At 48.5% G+C, this 17922-nt stretch overlaps 1 protein-coding gene across 2 annotated transcripts in view; it reads left to right on the forward strand.

Moving 5' to 3' along the window:
- The window catches only part of TTLL4 (tubulin tyrosine ligase like 4), a 411567-nt gene that overhangs the window by 169563 nt on the left and 224082 nt on the right, over positions 1–17922 (forward strand). For both annotated transcript variants that reach the window (XM_078679201.1, XM_078679202.1), the window contains 2 exons: positions 2347–2423; positions 4605–4799. In XM_078679201.1, the coding sequence (XP_078535327.1) occupies positions 2347–2423; positions 4605–4799 (272 nt within the window). The remainder of the gene's footprint in view (positions 1–2346; positions 2424–4604; positions 4800–17922) is intronic.

The raw sequence follows: 17922 nt of genomic DNA on the forward strand, positions 1-17922 counted from the left end.
CTTCCCCTTCTCCCCCTGTTTTCCGTGTTGCCTCCTCGGCTCATCAACTTCCTCCCCCTGCCCCTCGTGCTTGTTTTTTTTAAAAATATTACTCTTTACCCTATACTCTTTTGTCCTCTTAATGCCACATTCCTCCCACTATATTCGGGATTCCATCTTTTTATGATTATTTGAAGAACATTGTCCACAGGCGTACATTAGCAGCGGGCACCGAGGAATGTGCTTGTACTATTTTAACACTCTTAAAAATGGTGGTTGCAAAAGTACACACATGCACCACGACTGTCTTTGAAGTGGGTTTACTAAAATATTGCGAATGCATGGAAAGATGGCTGCCTTGAATATACCTGCATCCACGGAGAAGTGTGGCTCAATGATTAGAGCGTCAGACCCTGATGCAGAGGTCTGGCCCGGGACCAGGCTTCAATTCCCGCCTCGGCGGGTCTTGGGCGCAATAATTCCCTCGGACCTGATAATTCTCGCCTCGGTGCCTATTCCAATCATGGGTCCCACTCTGCAACTCTGGGCAATAGCTTGCTTAATCTCCACAACGGCCCCCACAGCGTTAGGATGCCTGGCCTCCACCTTGGGGGTGCCCAGGAGTGGACACCTCACAGGGAAAAGCCAGGATGGGTTCCACAGCGGTATTCGTACAAGCGCCTTGATGCCCTTGCGGTGATACGTGCGCTATACAAGTACTACATTTACATTTACGGTGCGCTTCTTTGAATGCATTTTTTAATATTTCAAAGAATCTCATTTCAGGATGCCGGCAGCAGATGCGCATGCATGTGCTTTGGCTTTCTAGCCCACAAAAGCATTAGCAAAGCCAATAGGTCTTACTGGAGAGACCTACTGGCTTTTCCCAGGCTTCTCTGTTACTTAAATGGAGAAATAGATAGGTATTGCCTTGTATGCCATTTTTAATGGTTGTCAACGTTTGTTGCTTTTGCAAAAGTGTTCTGAGATCCTGCACATGTGTGACCACATTGTAATATTTTTTAATTTAATAAAGCTATCCAAGTTGGAGAATTGTTGCAAAAAAAAAATAGCGAACTGTTTGTTTACTCTGGACTATGTTGACTCTTTCCAGTTTAGATCTTTGGCTGGTGTTTGCATTGCAAGATTCTCTTTCCGTATTCTGTTTTTGGTAAGGATACCAGACTTTAGAAGACGTTTAATGAAACTTAAGGGAACCCACTCTTTTCCATATAGGCACAGAGAATAGGGACCAGCCTTTTGCATAATTCTTTTACTTTGTCCATAAAGTTGTACGAAGAGTCTAGTTTTTGCCCGTCAATATGATAGGAAAGTTTTCTACTTTGCCGTGTCTTTCTCATTTTTGCCTCTGCAAAGAAGATTCCTGGCCAAGCCAAACTGCTGACGCAAGGCACAGTACTTTTGTTTGTCACTTAACTCCAAATTGGATGCGACACATCATGTGTTACTGCTTCATAATGTACATGTTGTGCAGGCACACAAGCTGAAAAGAAATTAACTGCAACATCCACATTATAGCACCAAAATGTTGTAATCATTCTTCCTTTTCTCACAGTGGGCAACCAGTCTGGAATTAACAATTACTGTGTGTTTTTTCCGGCACATTCCCATCTCGTGTTATTTGTACATAACGTGGGTCTTTTTTTTTTTTATTGAGAATGCAATGAATTGCGAAATCAATGCATTGTTGTGGTATTACTGTTGGTGGGTTCTGCATTAGCGACCTACATATGCCCATGCGCTCTTGTATTCCAAGAGTGTTCTTGTATTGATTTTTCTGTGTGGCACACCCACCTAAAAGTGACTTGAAGTTGGCATCATCTTCCCCCTGTGGCATCATCTTTTCCCCTTCGATTCACTGAGAACAGAGCAGCAGCAACCTTCCGGACCATAGAAGTTAGCGGGGTAGAGTACTGCCTACTGCCAACATAAGGGAAGTTGGAACTCTCTGGCGCACATGGATGGCTACCTCAGACATGGCCTTCACTCGATTTACAAAAAAAACTTTTTTTAAATCAACATTTGCATGTCAGTACTCCTCATTTATTTTTGACACACTTTAGTATGAAAAAAAAGTCAGTGTGCTTGCTCACATGAACCCAAGTACACTTGTAGTATTCAATGCCAATTTACAATTCAGTAACCACAACACATCTTTAACATGCACTACCACCACAATAGAATCAGTACCCTCTACAGACATTACAACAAAGAACATACCCACCCAATATAGCACATACCCAACGACTTTTCCAATACTTGTACGAATTGTGGTCGGGCAAAGATTGTGGGTCTGCCCACCTATAATAAAATCTCTAATGATGAATTGTTTGTTTATGCTTTCAGAGAACCACGACTGGCTGGGCTGCTGGGGCCACCACATGAAGTCACCAGTCTTTAAAACCATTCTAGAACATCAGAAGGTAATTAGTGCAAATTGTACAATCATTCAAACTAAAAAGGTGAAGAGGTTTGCTTTGTGAGAGGGGAATAATCGCATTTCCTATACGCAATAATAGCCATTCTAGCCATTAAATATAAAATAAAAATGCGCCAGGCCCAGTGCCACCTGTTGGGTAGGTTGATGAACCGCAATCCTCATGCAAGCAAAGCTGGTCTTCAGGTGAGGCTGATAACGTGCAGAGGGCATGATCAACAATGTGACAATAATTGCATATTTGTATTGCCGTCATCTGTGATTTGAGGACAAGTGCTGTATTACACACAGCGGGAGTGTGCATCCACTTTTTGCACCCACAGGGCACTGTGGTATTACAGAAAGGGCCACAGATGCTTGTCTTTCCCCCTTCTATAAGACCAATGGCTGTGGCGCACATGTAGCACCAGCGCAATCTTCAGAGGGCGGTCCTCATTTGCATGGACCATGTACCCTAGGCAAATGAGGGAATCACTTTGCCTCTGCACACAAAGTTCGCCATAAAAAAGTAGAACACTGTTGATGCACACCTTCTGGGCAGCCCTCTCGAGGGGGCCCCCTCCAGGCGGTATCTCTAACCCCTCTTCAAAGTACAGGCGGGTTACCGCCTGCACCTTGAAATATGGAACAGCGGCTCTGCATTTTACTGAAATGCACTCCTCCCATTGCAGGTGCCAGGTTGCCGCTTCCCTGAGGGCAGCTCATGCATTGTAGTAGGGTGCACTGCCCCTGTTTGCGCCTAGCGCACCTGTTAAAAAGTGCACTGCGGTGAAAACAAATACAGTGCACCTTGTATGTAATACGGGTCCAGAGCTACTGTGGATGATTAAAGCTTCAGAGATCATGAATCTAGCACTTCAGTCAATTGGTGAATAAAATCATTTTCCCCTTTTTTTATTGTCCTGCAGTGGGACTTTCATTGCTTAGTGGATTTTGAGACTTTAGACTTGTCTGACCCAAGGGTCGTGCATGCACTCGAGATGATGTTCACAGGCAGTGCCTTCTGCTATCTGCACTCTTTAAATAATAGTACACATAAAATACAAATTACAACACTGGAAAAGGCCTTGCTAAAACTACTTGGTTATCATTCACCTCTGCTATAAATCCATACCCTGTCTTTGACGACATCCCTTATACCATCTGGCCCAGGCTGTAACTTGCAGAACTGAAACATAACTTGTTGTACCCACATGTATTTACTATCTTGGACCAGAAGTAAACAATCCTATTGGAGTGGGGACCATCCGTTAAATGGTATGAAATGAAGGAAGCCTAGTGAACTATGCTGTTGAAGGAGGCGAGCAATGTTTTGGTTGAGATTAGTGATCTGGGGCTCCACATTCAGCCACATGATTGGTGGCACGTGGTTGGGCGAGAGCAGCCAGAGAGCTTAAGCAAAGGGTTTGCGCTGCAGCACTCAGTAGTTCTTGCATCGCAAGAGCCCAGCAGTCAACATGTTGGATGACTGGGAGCACCATGGGCACCAGCCGAGTGTGCAAGTTAGCCACACCAGACTTTACATCCCATGACCAAATGTCTGACATGAGAGGGGTGCGGTGACAGCACAGCACACCGACTTACTCAGGTGTCTCCTGCAGATTGTGAAACCAATAGCACCAAAAAGCTGCCAGCAGTTTTAATATGCTGTCAAAATATAGAAAGAAAGGCTGCTATTACAATCATTCATCCAAGGGGCATGTTTCACATTTGAATGAGCTTTGGTATTACAGGAGCTTCTGTAAATGCCAGGTCAATAACTTTCTTATTGTGAATGGCAATATGCACAGTGTTTTATCACGGTTTATAATGCAGTCTAAGGGCCTGCACAACACAATTCTAATCCAGTAGTGGTAAGGTCTAACCTTCACATGAGTTTTCAAACAATAGAATTAGTCATTTCTTATTCTTAATCTTTGATTCTTTTTTTTTGTGTTACGTTTTCCTGGGTTAAACATATTGATTCATTTGACTCAGCGAATTGTTGGATAAGGCAGCTGAAGGACACATAGACTGTTCTGGAATTACGCATCCTAGTCGATTGGGGCATCACGATTGAATCATCTTTCAGTACCTTGGACAAGAGCACAAATCCATTCATAAGACCGATTACTGTACACTTTTTGTTAATGGGGCACCGGTCTCATGACTTTCTTTCTCGTTTCAGTTGAACCACTTTCCCGGCTCTTTTCAAATTGGAAGGAAGGACCGTCTGTGGCGCAACCTCTCCAAGATGCAGGCGCGCTTCGGGAGGAAAGAGTTCAACTTCTTCCCGCAGACCTTTGTGCTACCCATAGACATCAAGCTGCTGAAAAAGGCTTGGGAGGAGAGTGGTACCCGCCAAAAGTGGATTGTGAAACCGGTGAGTTTTGAAGGGAGGTTGGTGACAGTAGCTGCGTTCCCTGATGCTGGTGTTTGGCTATGATGCTGTTGACAAGCTGCCTGTAGGTGTGATTAGAGCCTTGGTTGTGGTTATGCATAGCATGCACTAGGCGTTATTTGCTTCTGTGATTAGGTGAATTGTCTGCCATCCGCATTAGGCATCTGCACCGTTCTTACCCCTCTGAAATGCATAGAAACCCTGAGTTCGAGGCATGTGGGCTGCTGAATTCATATCTATAGCATAGATCGCCGCCTAGTGTTGGGTCCGGATGATTGCACATTGTTGTCCTGGAAGAGTCTTCGAAGTATCACGAGATAGGTGGCTCCTCCCCTGGACTACAGTGCGCATGGGCATCGACTCCATCCTCGGATTGTTTTTTTCCGCCATTGGGTTCGGATGTGATTTCGTTAACTCCGGTTCGGAATCGATCAAACTAACTTTTTTCAGGCTAAAAGGCCTTCTACGAACCGTCGGTATTGTTTGCGTTCGGTGCCCGACTTACTCCAACTCTTCGAGTCGGATATCCGGGGAGTCGTGTGACTCTTCGGGGATCGAGGCCCAGCCGACGCAGCAAGACTTTCGACGGCATGGAGCGGAGTCCGTTCAAGCGCTGTCCCGTGTGTGGATCCAAGTACCCACACATCGACGTCCACCCGGTCTGCAACAAATGCCTGTCGCCGGACCACGACGAGGCCAACTGTATGGCCTGTTCCAGGTTTCGTTCGAAGAAAACCATCAAGCTTCGGCGCGCGGCGCGCCTCGAGGCCCGGCGATCGGCTCCAGCACCAGTGGACCTCTTCGTCAACGAAGAAGCGGACGAGCAGCAAGTTCAACTTCAAGTTTCACCTCCATCGGTGGTCGTCGAGTCCGACTACGAAGCGGATGCAGAAGGCCAAGACGTGGAGGAAGTCGTCGACGAGGTAGGGGACGACGACGAGGCCTACGGGGCCATGGAAGATAGCTCGGAGGAAGAGCTATACCCCGTTCGTACTTTTACTAAGGCTGAGGTCGAGGGATCGCCACATGGCCTTACCCAAGACCTTACACCGAGATCCACGGCCCCGCCTTCCGGCCCGGCTACGGACACTTCAGCGGAGCCGCCATTGTCTGAATCGAAACCGGAACTGAAACCAACGGTGTCGACTAAGACAAAGATGGCCGAGACGCCATCGAAACCGAAAACGACTGCTCCCCCATCGACGCCGTTGTCTTCGGAGGCCTCTAAGCCGAAGAAAGGTGTCGGACCATCAACGGCGCCAAAAGTGGTCAAGGAGCCCAGCTCACGACAGGCCGTCGAATCTGTGTCGAGCAAGACAGTCGACCCGAAGCCCAGGAAGGCAATCGAGGCCGCTCAGGACAAGGCCGTCGAGCCGAAAGCCAAGAGGCCTGTCGACACTAAGTCTACCAAGGGCGTGGAGCCGAAGTCTGGGACCCCTACGCCAAAGGTCAAGGCTGCCGATCCGAAGCCGTCGGCGTCAACGTCGGCGGCCGTGGTCAAAGATCTCAGCGCACCAGTGAAGGATGCTCCTGCGCCTCGATCGGAGAAACAGAAGGCGTCGACGCTCGGGTCTTCCCCTGGAAGCGGACCGAGGCCATCGGTCGGGTTGACGAAACCATCCGCTTCCTTTACGAAGCATGTCTCGGACTCCCTCAAACGACTTAAGGACAAGGCTTCTGCGTCGGAACCGAAGACACCTTCCGCATCGAAGCAAGCTGTCCAAACGCCACAGGCATCGACGCCGACCCTCTTCACGCTACCACCTAAGGTGGCGCCGAAGGCCTTTGCTCCACGGTCGGTGAGCACGGACTCGGTGGTGTCGAAGACGACTCCCCCGGCTGGGGGCTTGAAGCATCGACCACACTCTTTATCGGAGCACTCGGAGCAGTTTATCGATGCCGACACCGGGAAGCTGTCGCTTTACAAGAGGAAGATTACGGCATCACAGCCCTTGGAGTCATTTAGGATTCCTCTAAAGCGCAAAAAGCCTGCAGAGGACACACCTGTCTTAGTTGAGCCAACAGTTCCACAGACTCTAAGAAGTGCAACACCCTCACCCACCTATTCTGATGGAGAGGATGGGGAAGAGCAGGATGAGGAGTACAATTTTCCTACCAACACGGAGCCTGATGAGCAACAGGACTCGTGGGTGGAGCCAGGTGATCAAGGGGATCAGCCGGCAGCCCTTGACCCTCAGGTGTTCAACATCAAGACGTCTCCCACTGAGGATTCAACAGCATTTCATGCTTTGATTGAGAGGGCAGCTAAGAACCATGATGTTGATATGCATGCTGATCCTGTGGAGGCTGACTTCCTTTTTGACACTTACTCCACTGCTGAGAAAACTGTGAAAACTCTTCCCATGCTAAAGGGGGTCCTCAGGCATGCTGTGGACATTTTTAAGGAGCCCACAAGGTCAAGGGTTGTTAACCCTCGGATTGAGAAGAAATACAGACCGGCACCTGGCGATCCAACATACATACGGGGCCAGTTGCCGTTGGACTCTTTGGTGGTCTCTAATGCCCGCAAACGGGCGAACTCGCAAACCACGGGTGAAGCTCCTCCCCCAGACAAAGAGTCAAAAGTGCTGGAGGCATCAGGGAAGACAGTAGCAGCTCAGGCAGCCAACATCTGGCGTATCTCAAACACGCAGGCACTATTGGCCAGATACGACAGGGCACACTATGACACCCTAGAGACCCTGTTGCAACACCTGCCAGATCAGTTCAAGGAGGGAGCTGAGAAGCTTGTCCAAGAGGGAAAGCTAATTTCCAACGCTGCTATAAAGTGTGCACTAGACGTTGCTGATACAGCAGCAAGGGCAATCAACACTAGCGTGATGTTGAGGCGTCAGGCTTGGCTCCGAATTTCCGGGTTCAAGTCTGAGATACAGACTACCATCCTCAACCAGCCAGTGAACCCAGACAGGTTATTTGGTCCAGAGGTAGATACCACCCTGGAAAAGATCAAAAAAGATACTGAGACTGCCAAGTCCATGGGGGCTCTCCAGTCCCAGCAGTTTCGAGGGAACACTTTTCGTCGCTCAGGCAATCGAGGTGTTACCAGAGGCCAGATGTCACAGCAGACGCAGTTCAACAAAGGCGGGGCGCAATCATCGTACCCCAAGCAGAGTAGAGGAGGATACCGGGGAAACCGCTCCAGAGGCAGAGGCAGAGGCAACAACAGTTCCCGTTCCTCTGCCACCAACAAACAGTGACTCCCTGTCACTGCCCCCCGACCATCCAACACCTGTCGGGGGGAGACTCCAGCGGTTCCTGTCAGTGTGTCCATCACCACAGACAGGTGGGTCAGGCAACTTATCCAGTTCGGCCATTGTTTAGAGCTAACAGCCAGTCCATCCAACATGCCCCCAAAACACCGTCCTATGTCACCAGAGCATTTGCACTTATTGCAGCAGGAGGTTCTTGCCATGCTGCAAAAAGGCGCGATAGAGCTCGTGCCAGTGGAAGAAGAAGGCACGGGAGTATATTCCCTGTACTTCTTAATCCCGAAAAAGGACAGGTCACACAGACCGATTCTGGACCTACGGCCCCTGAGCCAGTACATTCTTTCAGAACACTTCCACATGCTAACACTGCAACAGGTTCTTCCATTGCTAAACCAGGGAGACTTCCTCGCAACCTTAGACCTCGAGGATGCTTACTTTCACATCCCACTCCACCCCTCCCACAGGAAATACCTCAGGTTCACCATCCAAAACAGGCATTACCAATTCAAGGTCCTCCCTTTCGGGGTGACCACAGCCCCCAGAGTGTACACGAAATGTCTGGCGACAGTGGCGGCGCACCTCAGGAGACAGAACGTCCATGTCTACCCTTACCTGGACGACTGGCTTGTTCAAGCAAAGTCAGCCCAGCAGTGCGCGACCGACATGTCCCACACCATTCACCTTCTTCACAGTCTGGGGTTTTCACTAAACTATCCGAAGTCGCACCTCCAGCTAGCCCACGTGCGGCAGTATTTGGGCGCGACAATAGACACTTTGGCGGCTACAGCTCAGCCAAACCCAGTGAGGATAGGCAACATCCAGTCGCTAATCCTAAAGTTCAGACCACAACACTCACTTCCTGCGAGAGTGTTCATGCAGTTGATAGGCGTGATGGCCTCCTGCATCTTCATAGTCCCGCACGCGAGACTGCATATGCGTCCGCTTCAAGAGTGCTTGGCACGTCAGTGGAATCAGGCTCAAGGGCGATTGAAAGACCTAGTGTTGGTGACCGGTCGGGCATACAGCTCTCTGTATTTGTGGAATCCACACAACCTTTGCAAGGGCCGACCGTTTCAAGAGCCTGTGCCACAGATTATCCTGACGACGGACGCATCTCTCCAGGGGTGGGGAGCTCATGTGCTCCACTACACGGTGCAGGGACTATGGACGACGCAGCAAAAGATGCACATCAACTACCTAGAACTGATGGCAATCTTCATGGCACTCAAGTCATTCAAAGTACATCTGTGCAACAAAGTCGTGTTGATCCGGACGGACAACATGACGGCCATGTACTAAATCCAAAAGCAGGGAGGTACACACTCTCCACAGTTCTCATCTGGCTCACAGCATGTGGAAGTGGGCCATTCAGAGGAACATCTTCCTCATGGCGGAACACCTCCCGGGCAAGGACAATCTGATGGCGGATCTGCTCAGCAGGTACAGCCATCAGATGCACGAGTGGGAGTTACATCCATCAGTACTCCGCCCGTACTTCCAGCAGTGGGGTCATCCAGAGATAGACCTGTTTGCCACAAGGGAAAACGCAAAATGCCAAAGCTTTGCCGCCAGGTTCCCTCACCCACAGTCGCAGGGCAATGCGATATGGATGAACTGGTCAGGCAGATTTGCGTACGCTTTTCCACCAGCACCTCTCATCCCGTTGGTGGCAAGAAAGCTCAAGCAACACTCGATGACGCTCATCCTGGTTGCTCCGACGTGGGCACGCCAACCATGGTACACCACGTTTCTAGAATTCTCCGTGGTGCCGCATCAAAGGCTGCGCCTCACACCCAGGCTCTTGACGCAGAACCATGGCGACATTCAGCATCCAGATCCGCAACAGCTCAATCTGGCGATCTGGCTCCTGAGGTCTTCGAGTTTGGCTACCTTAATCTGCCTCCTGAATGCATGGACATCATCCGGGAGGCAAGAAAGTCCACTACCCGAGCTTGCTATGCAGCAAAATGGTAGCGGTTTGTCATTTACTGTACTGAACACAATATCAACCCGCTAGATGCATCCATTCCTAATATCATCTGCTATTTATTACATCTTTACAAATGCAATCTTGCATATGCTTCCATTCGGATACACTTATCCGCCATAGCGGCTTATCTTCAAAACAGGCAGCATCTCTCTGTTTTCAGGGTGCCTGCCATTAAAGCCTTCCTGGAAGGGCTGAAGCGCGTCATCCCTCCCAGGACCCCGCCAGCTCCTGTGTGGAACCTCAACGTGGTCCTCACCAGGTTGATGGGCCCACCTTTTGAGCCTCTCCATTCCTGTGAGATTCAATTCTTAACATGGAAAGTAGCTTTTCTCATTGCCATTACTTCTCTACGGCGTGTTAGTGAGCTGCAGGCGCTCACTGTACAAGAGCCATTTATTCAAATTCATTCCAACAGGGTAGTGCTGCGCACTAACCCTAAGTTTCTTCCGAAGGTGGTGTCACAGTGTCATGTTAATCAAACCATAGAACTGCCCGCATTCTTTCCAAACCCTGAAACAGGAGCCGAAAGAATGCTCCACACACTTGATGTCAAAAGGGCGTTAATGTACTACATTTACAGGACGAAAGATTTCAGAAAGACACAACAGCTCTTTGTTGCCTTCTCAGCCCAACACAAAGGCAACCCCATTTCCAAAGCAGGAATAGCCAGGTGGATCGTTAAGTGCATTCAGATTTGCTATCACAAAGCTAAGCGCACTTTAACGGTCTCCCCCAGGGCCCACTCCACACGCAAGTTGGGGACCTCCATGGCGTTCCTGGGCAATATTCCTTTGGAAGACATTTGTAGAGCAGCCACATGGTCTACACCACATACGTTCACTAAACATTACTGTGTGATGTGCATTCCAAACAGCAGGCAGCTGTAGGACAGGCTGTTCTCAGAACACTTTTTCAAACTTCTGCAACTGGCACGGGCAGCCGCCGTTAGTGGAGGGACTGCTATGTATTCTATGCTATAGATATGAATTCAGCAGCCCACATGCCTCGAACTGAATATGCTACTTACCAGTATGCATCTGTTCTTGGCATGTAGGGCTGCTGACATTCATATCGCCCGCCCTCCTCCCCGGCGCCCGTAGCGGTTGCAGACTTCTTCTTACACTTACACTTAGGCATGGTCATCGTTTACACTATTGCACTCCATCTTTGCCGCAATGGCTAAAAACAATCGGAGGATGGAGTCGATGCCCATACGCACTGTAGTCCAGGGGAGGAGCCACCTATCTCGTGATACTTCGAACCCTCTTCCAGGACAACAATGTGCAATCATCCGGACCCAACACTAGGCGGCGATCTATGCTATAGATATGAATGTCAGCAGCCCTACATGCCAAGAACAGATGCATACTGGTAAGTAGCATATTCAGTGTCCAGCATATGGAGCATCACTTTGTGAGAAAAGATTGCACACGCAAAGGAAAACCTCCTTCAACTCTGGGGGACCATGCTCAGTGAAGACATGGGATCTTCTAGATCACTCCCAGATTAACTCGTTGTACATAAGGTGCAAATCTATTTGTAGTTTTTGGACGGCAATATTTGCTGAGCACCCACAGTTTAAATCAAATGTAGCATTGAAGTGCATTTATAGACTCACAAATGAAGTTGATATTAACTGTTTATATAAATGAACACCCAAAATGTGGTGTTTCAGTGGACTGAAAGTCAAAAGTACAGCAGTCTGTTTTCATGGTTGTTTTGATACTTGGTTTCCAAGTTTTCACAGGGCTTATTATTTTCTATTCTTCACTCTTGCTTTGTCATTTCATGATACACAAATTAAATTAATTAGAAAAAACGCTTATTTTATTTCCATTGTAATGAAGGCTTCATTCGATCGGGCCTCCTCAAAACACATTCTATTAAGTATGCTTTGGATACATGGTAAATGTTAGTTGAAACGGAGTGTGATGTTCATTTTCCAAGTGCTTAGATCAAATCTGTGCCGGAGCGAAGGTTCCCATTTTTGACGGGCTCAGCCTTAACTCTTCTTCGTTTGAATGGCCCACCAGAATGGGTGTCCGATTGACCGCGCTGCACTCAGCAGGTCAGAAACCGGGGAGTCATTCATGATTCCAGTGTCTTCCCTCAAATTAGAGTCCTTGTCAGGGGAACACATTTTCAGTTGTCTATTCTTTGGAATATTCACTCCGTAGAGCAATCTCATGCTTTTCTGATGCAACTCCTGGATTGATGTAGTGTAGTGTGCCAGCCTCCCCAGAAAATTCACCACCATGCTTTAAAGCGTGCTGGAGTGCACCTACATCCACAGAGACCGTACCCGACTGCTCCCCACTGGCTCCTGGTGGGCTCGACTAAGTGTAAAATGATTTGCATCATGAAGAAAATGCAGTGGGGCTAGTGGTTCGATTGCCCATGCCTCACATACTGTCTACTCCTGTACTTTTTCTATCTGTTGATTCTTCACTTAATTCTTTCTGTGCTGGTTGAGAGCTAAATATGGTTGAGTTGGCACCAAGTTGTCCAGTTGGCAGTTCTATTTTTTTGTCATTTGTGCTTGTCCTAGCTGCAGGCCTCAATTCAGAGTTCGTGCTGTAGACCTCCAGAGAATGTTGCTTAAATGTTATGTTCACAGTTCTTTCTGGTGAGCATAAATAGTGCTTTCCTTTCTGCCACTTGATCACTGGCCACATCAGAGTTTTGCTATATGAATAAATCAGACACTTTCTGGTTCAGACAAGCTGGCACTATGTCCAACCGTTCACAAATATCAAGGGTTTTTGGGATCTGTGCTTCGATGGACCTTGAAGCCCTGGTTGGCCCGGGGTTGTGTGATATTATGAGACAAAATTATCAAACCCCGAAATGCAAACTAATAATTGTTCAATTTCAACTTCTAAATGCCAAGCACTGCACTGTCAACCAAGTCACAAAAGCAATATCTGTGCCAAAGATTTTGTGGAGCTGTCCAAATTGTAACCATTGGTCTGATGGGCAAATTTCAACTATAAACAGAAAGAAATCTCCAATCCACTGGTCTTAAAGAATTCATTCCAATGTCCCTACATTTACTAGATTTGTTTAGCCTTCAACTCTTTTTTGACACTGGCTAAGGTTTTAGCGTTTGGAAATATACTATGTTTTTTATTTGAATGTGTAAAGTTGAAAAGATTTTTTTTTTTTTTTTTAGAACGTTTCCAAAGTTCTATGGAAATATCACACTGTCATCAAAGTTTTTCACTTATGCATAGGAACACGCACCAGAAGCTTATATAGAAACATTCACCAATCACTTGGTATTCTGCTGTGAAAAGAAACGTTTGATAAATGATGCTATTTTTAAGACTAGATATGGTTGGATGGGATTCCCTCCCAGCAAGCCAAATTCCGACCTGAGATCATATTTACACTGACAAGCAAACCTTAGATATACTCTCCAGATTAAATCTGGGTTGGGTTTTAAGGGACTACACCAAGTCTTTGAGGTTCAGTGACTGAACTGGCTGTAGGCACAATATCTGAATTTAGTGCTTGTGAAATTATGGATTTGGATCCCTTCACACTGCATGTAGGGTGCCTCAAACCTCTCAACCAAGCACCACCATCTTCATAAGCGCTCTTTTCGTAGGCTGCTAAGAGTGTCAGAGGCACTTATCGTTACTGCCACTACTGACACAATTGCATTCTTTTAACTGAACTGTACTGAATTGAATTTGGATGCTTTTAAACCGCTGAATCGGTGTTCTTGCGTCTTTTATAAAGGTGGGTAATCCGGCTTGGCTCCATACCGGAGGTGTTGGATAGCTGTCCAGGGCGGGGCAAGCAAAATATCCTTAGAGCAGACCGCTGTCCTCGAGCAAACCTAGTGATCAAGGTTGCCGCTCCAGTTGCTCACTGAGAACACCTACTTAAGGCAGCAGCGGGGTGCTTAAAGGCAAGCCTGTCTGCGCCCGACCGGGGCCAGAGGCCTGCAACCCTACCCTTACTTCCATAGTCCCCCTTAGACGATTAAGCTACAACACGAAAGAGCTGTTGCAGTTTAGGCTGACCGTTACCTGTCAGTGTGCACACATTTTTATGGCGGGAAACCTGATCGGTAAGAAGACTGTATGTCGCCACTATAATGTTACCTTAAGTATGGATATATCTGACAAAAACAGTCTCCAAGGCCAGAAGGGAAAGTACAATGGAAAATGGGGTTAATAAATAGCAGATCCCTCTCAAGACACAACATGGAGATCAGGCTTTTCATTGAGGAGAAATGCCTGTTATGTTAAGTTATGTTAGCAGGTATTTATTAAGCGCACGGCTACTCCAGGAGTGTCTAGATGTATTATTTGTAACGGAGACCTGGCTGAAGGACAGCTCCACACCGGATCTAGTCATGGCCCTTCCTCTGGTCTATGCTATTAGCAGACAGGATCGGGAGGGAAAGGTTGGAGGTGGAGTGGCCATTATCTATAAAGAAGAATTCATATGCATTGTCTCTCCTCTAACAGTAACCAACTGCGGCATAATACAACTCGATATCGGACTCTGCCCCCACCTGTACTTTTTCAGGGATTCTCGTCTACAGGCCCCCAGGACCATGTAGCTCATTTCTAGAGATTTTCCCGGATCCTATAGCTAGTACCACCGCTAGTAAAGGATCTGTGACCGTGATAGGTGACCTTAACTTTCACTTAGATGAACATAATAACTAAATACATTCTTACAAGATATCAAAGCGATGCAGCTCAGTCAGCAAGCGAGATTTGTCACACATGAAAAAGGGCACACACTTGACACTGTCCTCTTCAATGACCCAAGAATCGAAGTGGATACACCTACACCAGTCCCATGCTCAGACCACTTTTTTTTTTATCCCTCTTGCCTACACAAACAGTAGTTCATAGCATTAAGATGGCAGGCAGGAAATGGCCTAGACTCTTATCGGACAGCATGGTTAACTCCCTAGAATCACAAATTCCCGTCTTGACAAGAAATCTACATGAGGCAGATATTATATAGGCTGACTGGTTCAAGGGTTTACTGCACTTGTACAAAACCAGCATGGTTCAAAAACTATCTAGCATCCCTGAAAAAAAACCTGAAATGGAAAGGAACTGGAGGAAAACATATGATCCTTCTATCAAGGGTCAGTATAAGAAGGCCATCAGACAATACCATTATGAAATTAGACCAGCCCAAGCCAAGCACTTCAAGAAAAAAAAAATTTCAGCTCTCAACTCAACTAGAGAACTCTTTAAGATCATTAAATCTCGTCTCTTCACCAATCCTCAAAGGAGAGATGTAACAAACTTGCAACTTTTTAAAATAAAAAACATTGAATACATCAGCAATTCTCTGCAAGGGAACACTCAACTAGGTAGGCCAGATTTCTCTCTAGGAACTAACGACTTCTTGGGACAGGTCCCAGGACCAGTATTAGGTCACTTTCTTGTGTTTAGTAAAGAAACTACTAGTCTGAGTTTGCGGAATATCAAATCAGGCTCTCCCCAAGACCCTGCACCCCCACATATTCTACTTCAGGGCAGGGACACCACTCTGTCCAGCCGAGCTTCCATCGCTATCTCTCACTAAAGGGAAAGTTCCAAAAAAATGGAAGCACGCCTTAGTCAGACCATTACTGAAGAAACCCCATTTAGACTCTACAGATCTGGGGAATTACCGCCCCGTATCACCATTACCTATTCTAGGAAAAATAGTGGAAAAGCATGTTAACCACACCCGTTTGCAGTTTCTGGAAGACAATAATGTCTTCCATCAGAACCCAAATGGGATTCAGGCCGCAGCATAGCACGGAGTAGGCTCTACTGGTGGTCACTGAGGATCTCAAAGGAATACTCGTTCAGGGGGGTGTCTCCTCAATCCTGCTTCTTGACCTTAGTGCAGCCTTTGACACAATGGATCATAATACCCGATTCATAGGTTGAAGGAGGCAGGCCTTTGGTATAGCGCCCTCCAATGGCTAGCCTTGTTTCTAAGCAACAGATCCTTCCAGATAATGGATTCTACGCACCTCTCAGATGTGCTGCAGGTCTCAGGCTGGGTCCCACGGGGATCCGCTCTTAGTCCCTAAGCCCAATTGCGGCAAATTGGTTCCCTGCATGGAAAATCTTGCCAGATGGATGGCCAGCTGCAGCTTAAAGCTGAATGGCAATAAAACTGAACTGATGTTCCTGGAAAATAATTCTGTGCCTGGAGCTACAATCAGCTGACCACAAGAACTTGGTATTCTCTTCATTCCTAAAGGATCTATAACAAATTTGGGGATTGTTGGACCCGGCCTCGTGGCGTGGTTCGCCTCTGTCCCTCCACACCCTGTGAGCATAAGCCTGCACCCCGAGCCTGGTCGTCCCCCTCCCAGTAAACCTAGATCCCGCGAGAACCTCGACCAGGCCTGCCTTTTCCGCTCCACGCCCGGCTCCGAGAGCCTAACCTTGCATGCCCCACGAGGCCCGGACGCCATCTTCCCTTTCCGACATCCCTGGCTCCCTAGGCCTAGCATGACCCCGGCCCCAGCGAAACCCAGACTTCAAAGGCGCGCCAGTCCCGGATGGGGGTAAGGGCTCCCCGAGTGAGATAAGCCAGGGAGTTTCGATGGCACCTCCGGCCTCCCCTGAGAAACTGGTATCTGTCACACCTTTGGCCCTCCCCTGTGGGCCAGTTTCGATCACCCCTCTGGCCTCCCCGAGGGCTGGCTCCAGACCCGCCGGGCGTCTGGGAATTCCAGGGCCCATCTTTCAAAGGGATCAAAGAGCCGACCGCCGGACCCCGCCAACGACCAGCCCCCCCGGGCAGGAGACCTCTGCCTGCGAGGGTCCGGAGATCAAAGAGCAAAAGGACTATAACTGGGCCCGCCCGACAACTAGCGGGCAGTTGTATCTTGGACCTGAAGCCTGCTGATCTGATCGCGGCTGACCCTAAGAAGACTCATCCTGAACCCCTGAGCCCTGCTGACGCTGTCGCGGCTCAAGCTGAACTTGTAACCATCGGAGCCCTGCTGACGCTGTCGCAGCTCGATCTCTCAGACCACCGGAGCCCTGCTGACGCTGTCGCTGCTCGATCTCTCCGACCACCGGAGCCCTGCTGACGCTGTTGCGGCTCAAGCTGAACTTGTAACCATCGGAGCCCTGCTGACGCTGTCGCGGCTCATCCTCTCTAAAGACCACCGGAGCCCTGCTGACGCTGTCGCGGCTCAAGCTTGAACCTGCAACCATCCGAGCCCTGCTGACGCTGTCGCGGCTCCTCCCGAACTTCTCCAGATCGACCCTTGCTGACCTCGTCGCGGCTCGAGGAGTACTCTGGTCCGGCTGGACCATCGAGACCACCATCACGACCGAGCCGACCCGACAGAGGTGAAGCAGTCAGCACGACCACCATCCCGTACCCCCCGGCTCGAGGATTGAGAGCTGTGCGCAGGGTACGCCTCGTACTGACCCAGAGACTAAAAGACTGTCCCGCTTCCCCCTTCCCGAATCCTCAAAGACTTTTGTGGTCCCTCGATCACTGTGTATACACGAGTACTTTCTTCATTTGTTGCTTATATAAAGAACTTGTTACTAGAATCCAACGGTGTGGTGTCCGTTCTTAGTGTGGTGTGAGCTCCGTGTGTACGATCCTAGACCCGAAGTCCTCCCCAGTGAGGACCTCACAATCAGGACTCGGCAAGTTCTGTGGAAGAGGTGGGTCTGGGGGTGACCGGGTGAGCATAACCTGGCCCTCTGAGATCGCCCCTTCTAACATTGGTGCCAGCGTCGCGATAAGAACCTACGTCTAGGGATCGTACAGCACTGACACACTACCCGAACGAAGAGCAACCATGAGCATCACCAACGACGAAACCACCTTCCAGATGGAACTTCTGGGAGATTATACACACCGGCAGCTGAAGCAGTTT

This window comes from Lissotriton helveticus, chromosome 3_1 (genome assembly GCF_964261635.1).
Source record: "Lissotriton helveticus chromosome 3_1, aLisHel1.1, whole genome shotgun sequence".
Taxonomy (NCBI): domain Eukaryota; kingdom Metazoa; phylum Chordata; class Amphibia; order Caudata; family Salamandridae; genus Lissotriton; species Lissotriton helveticus.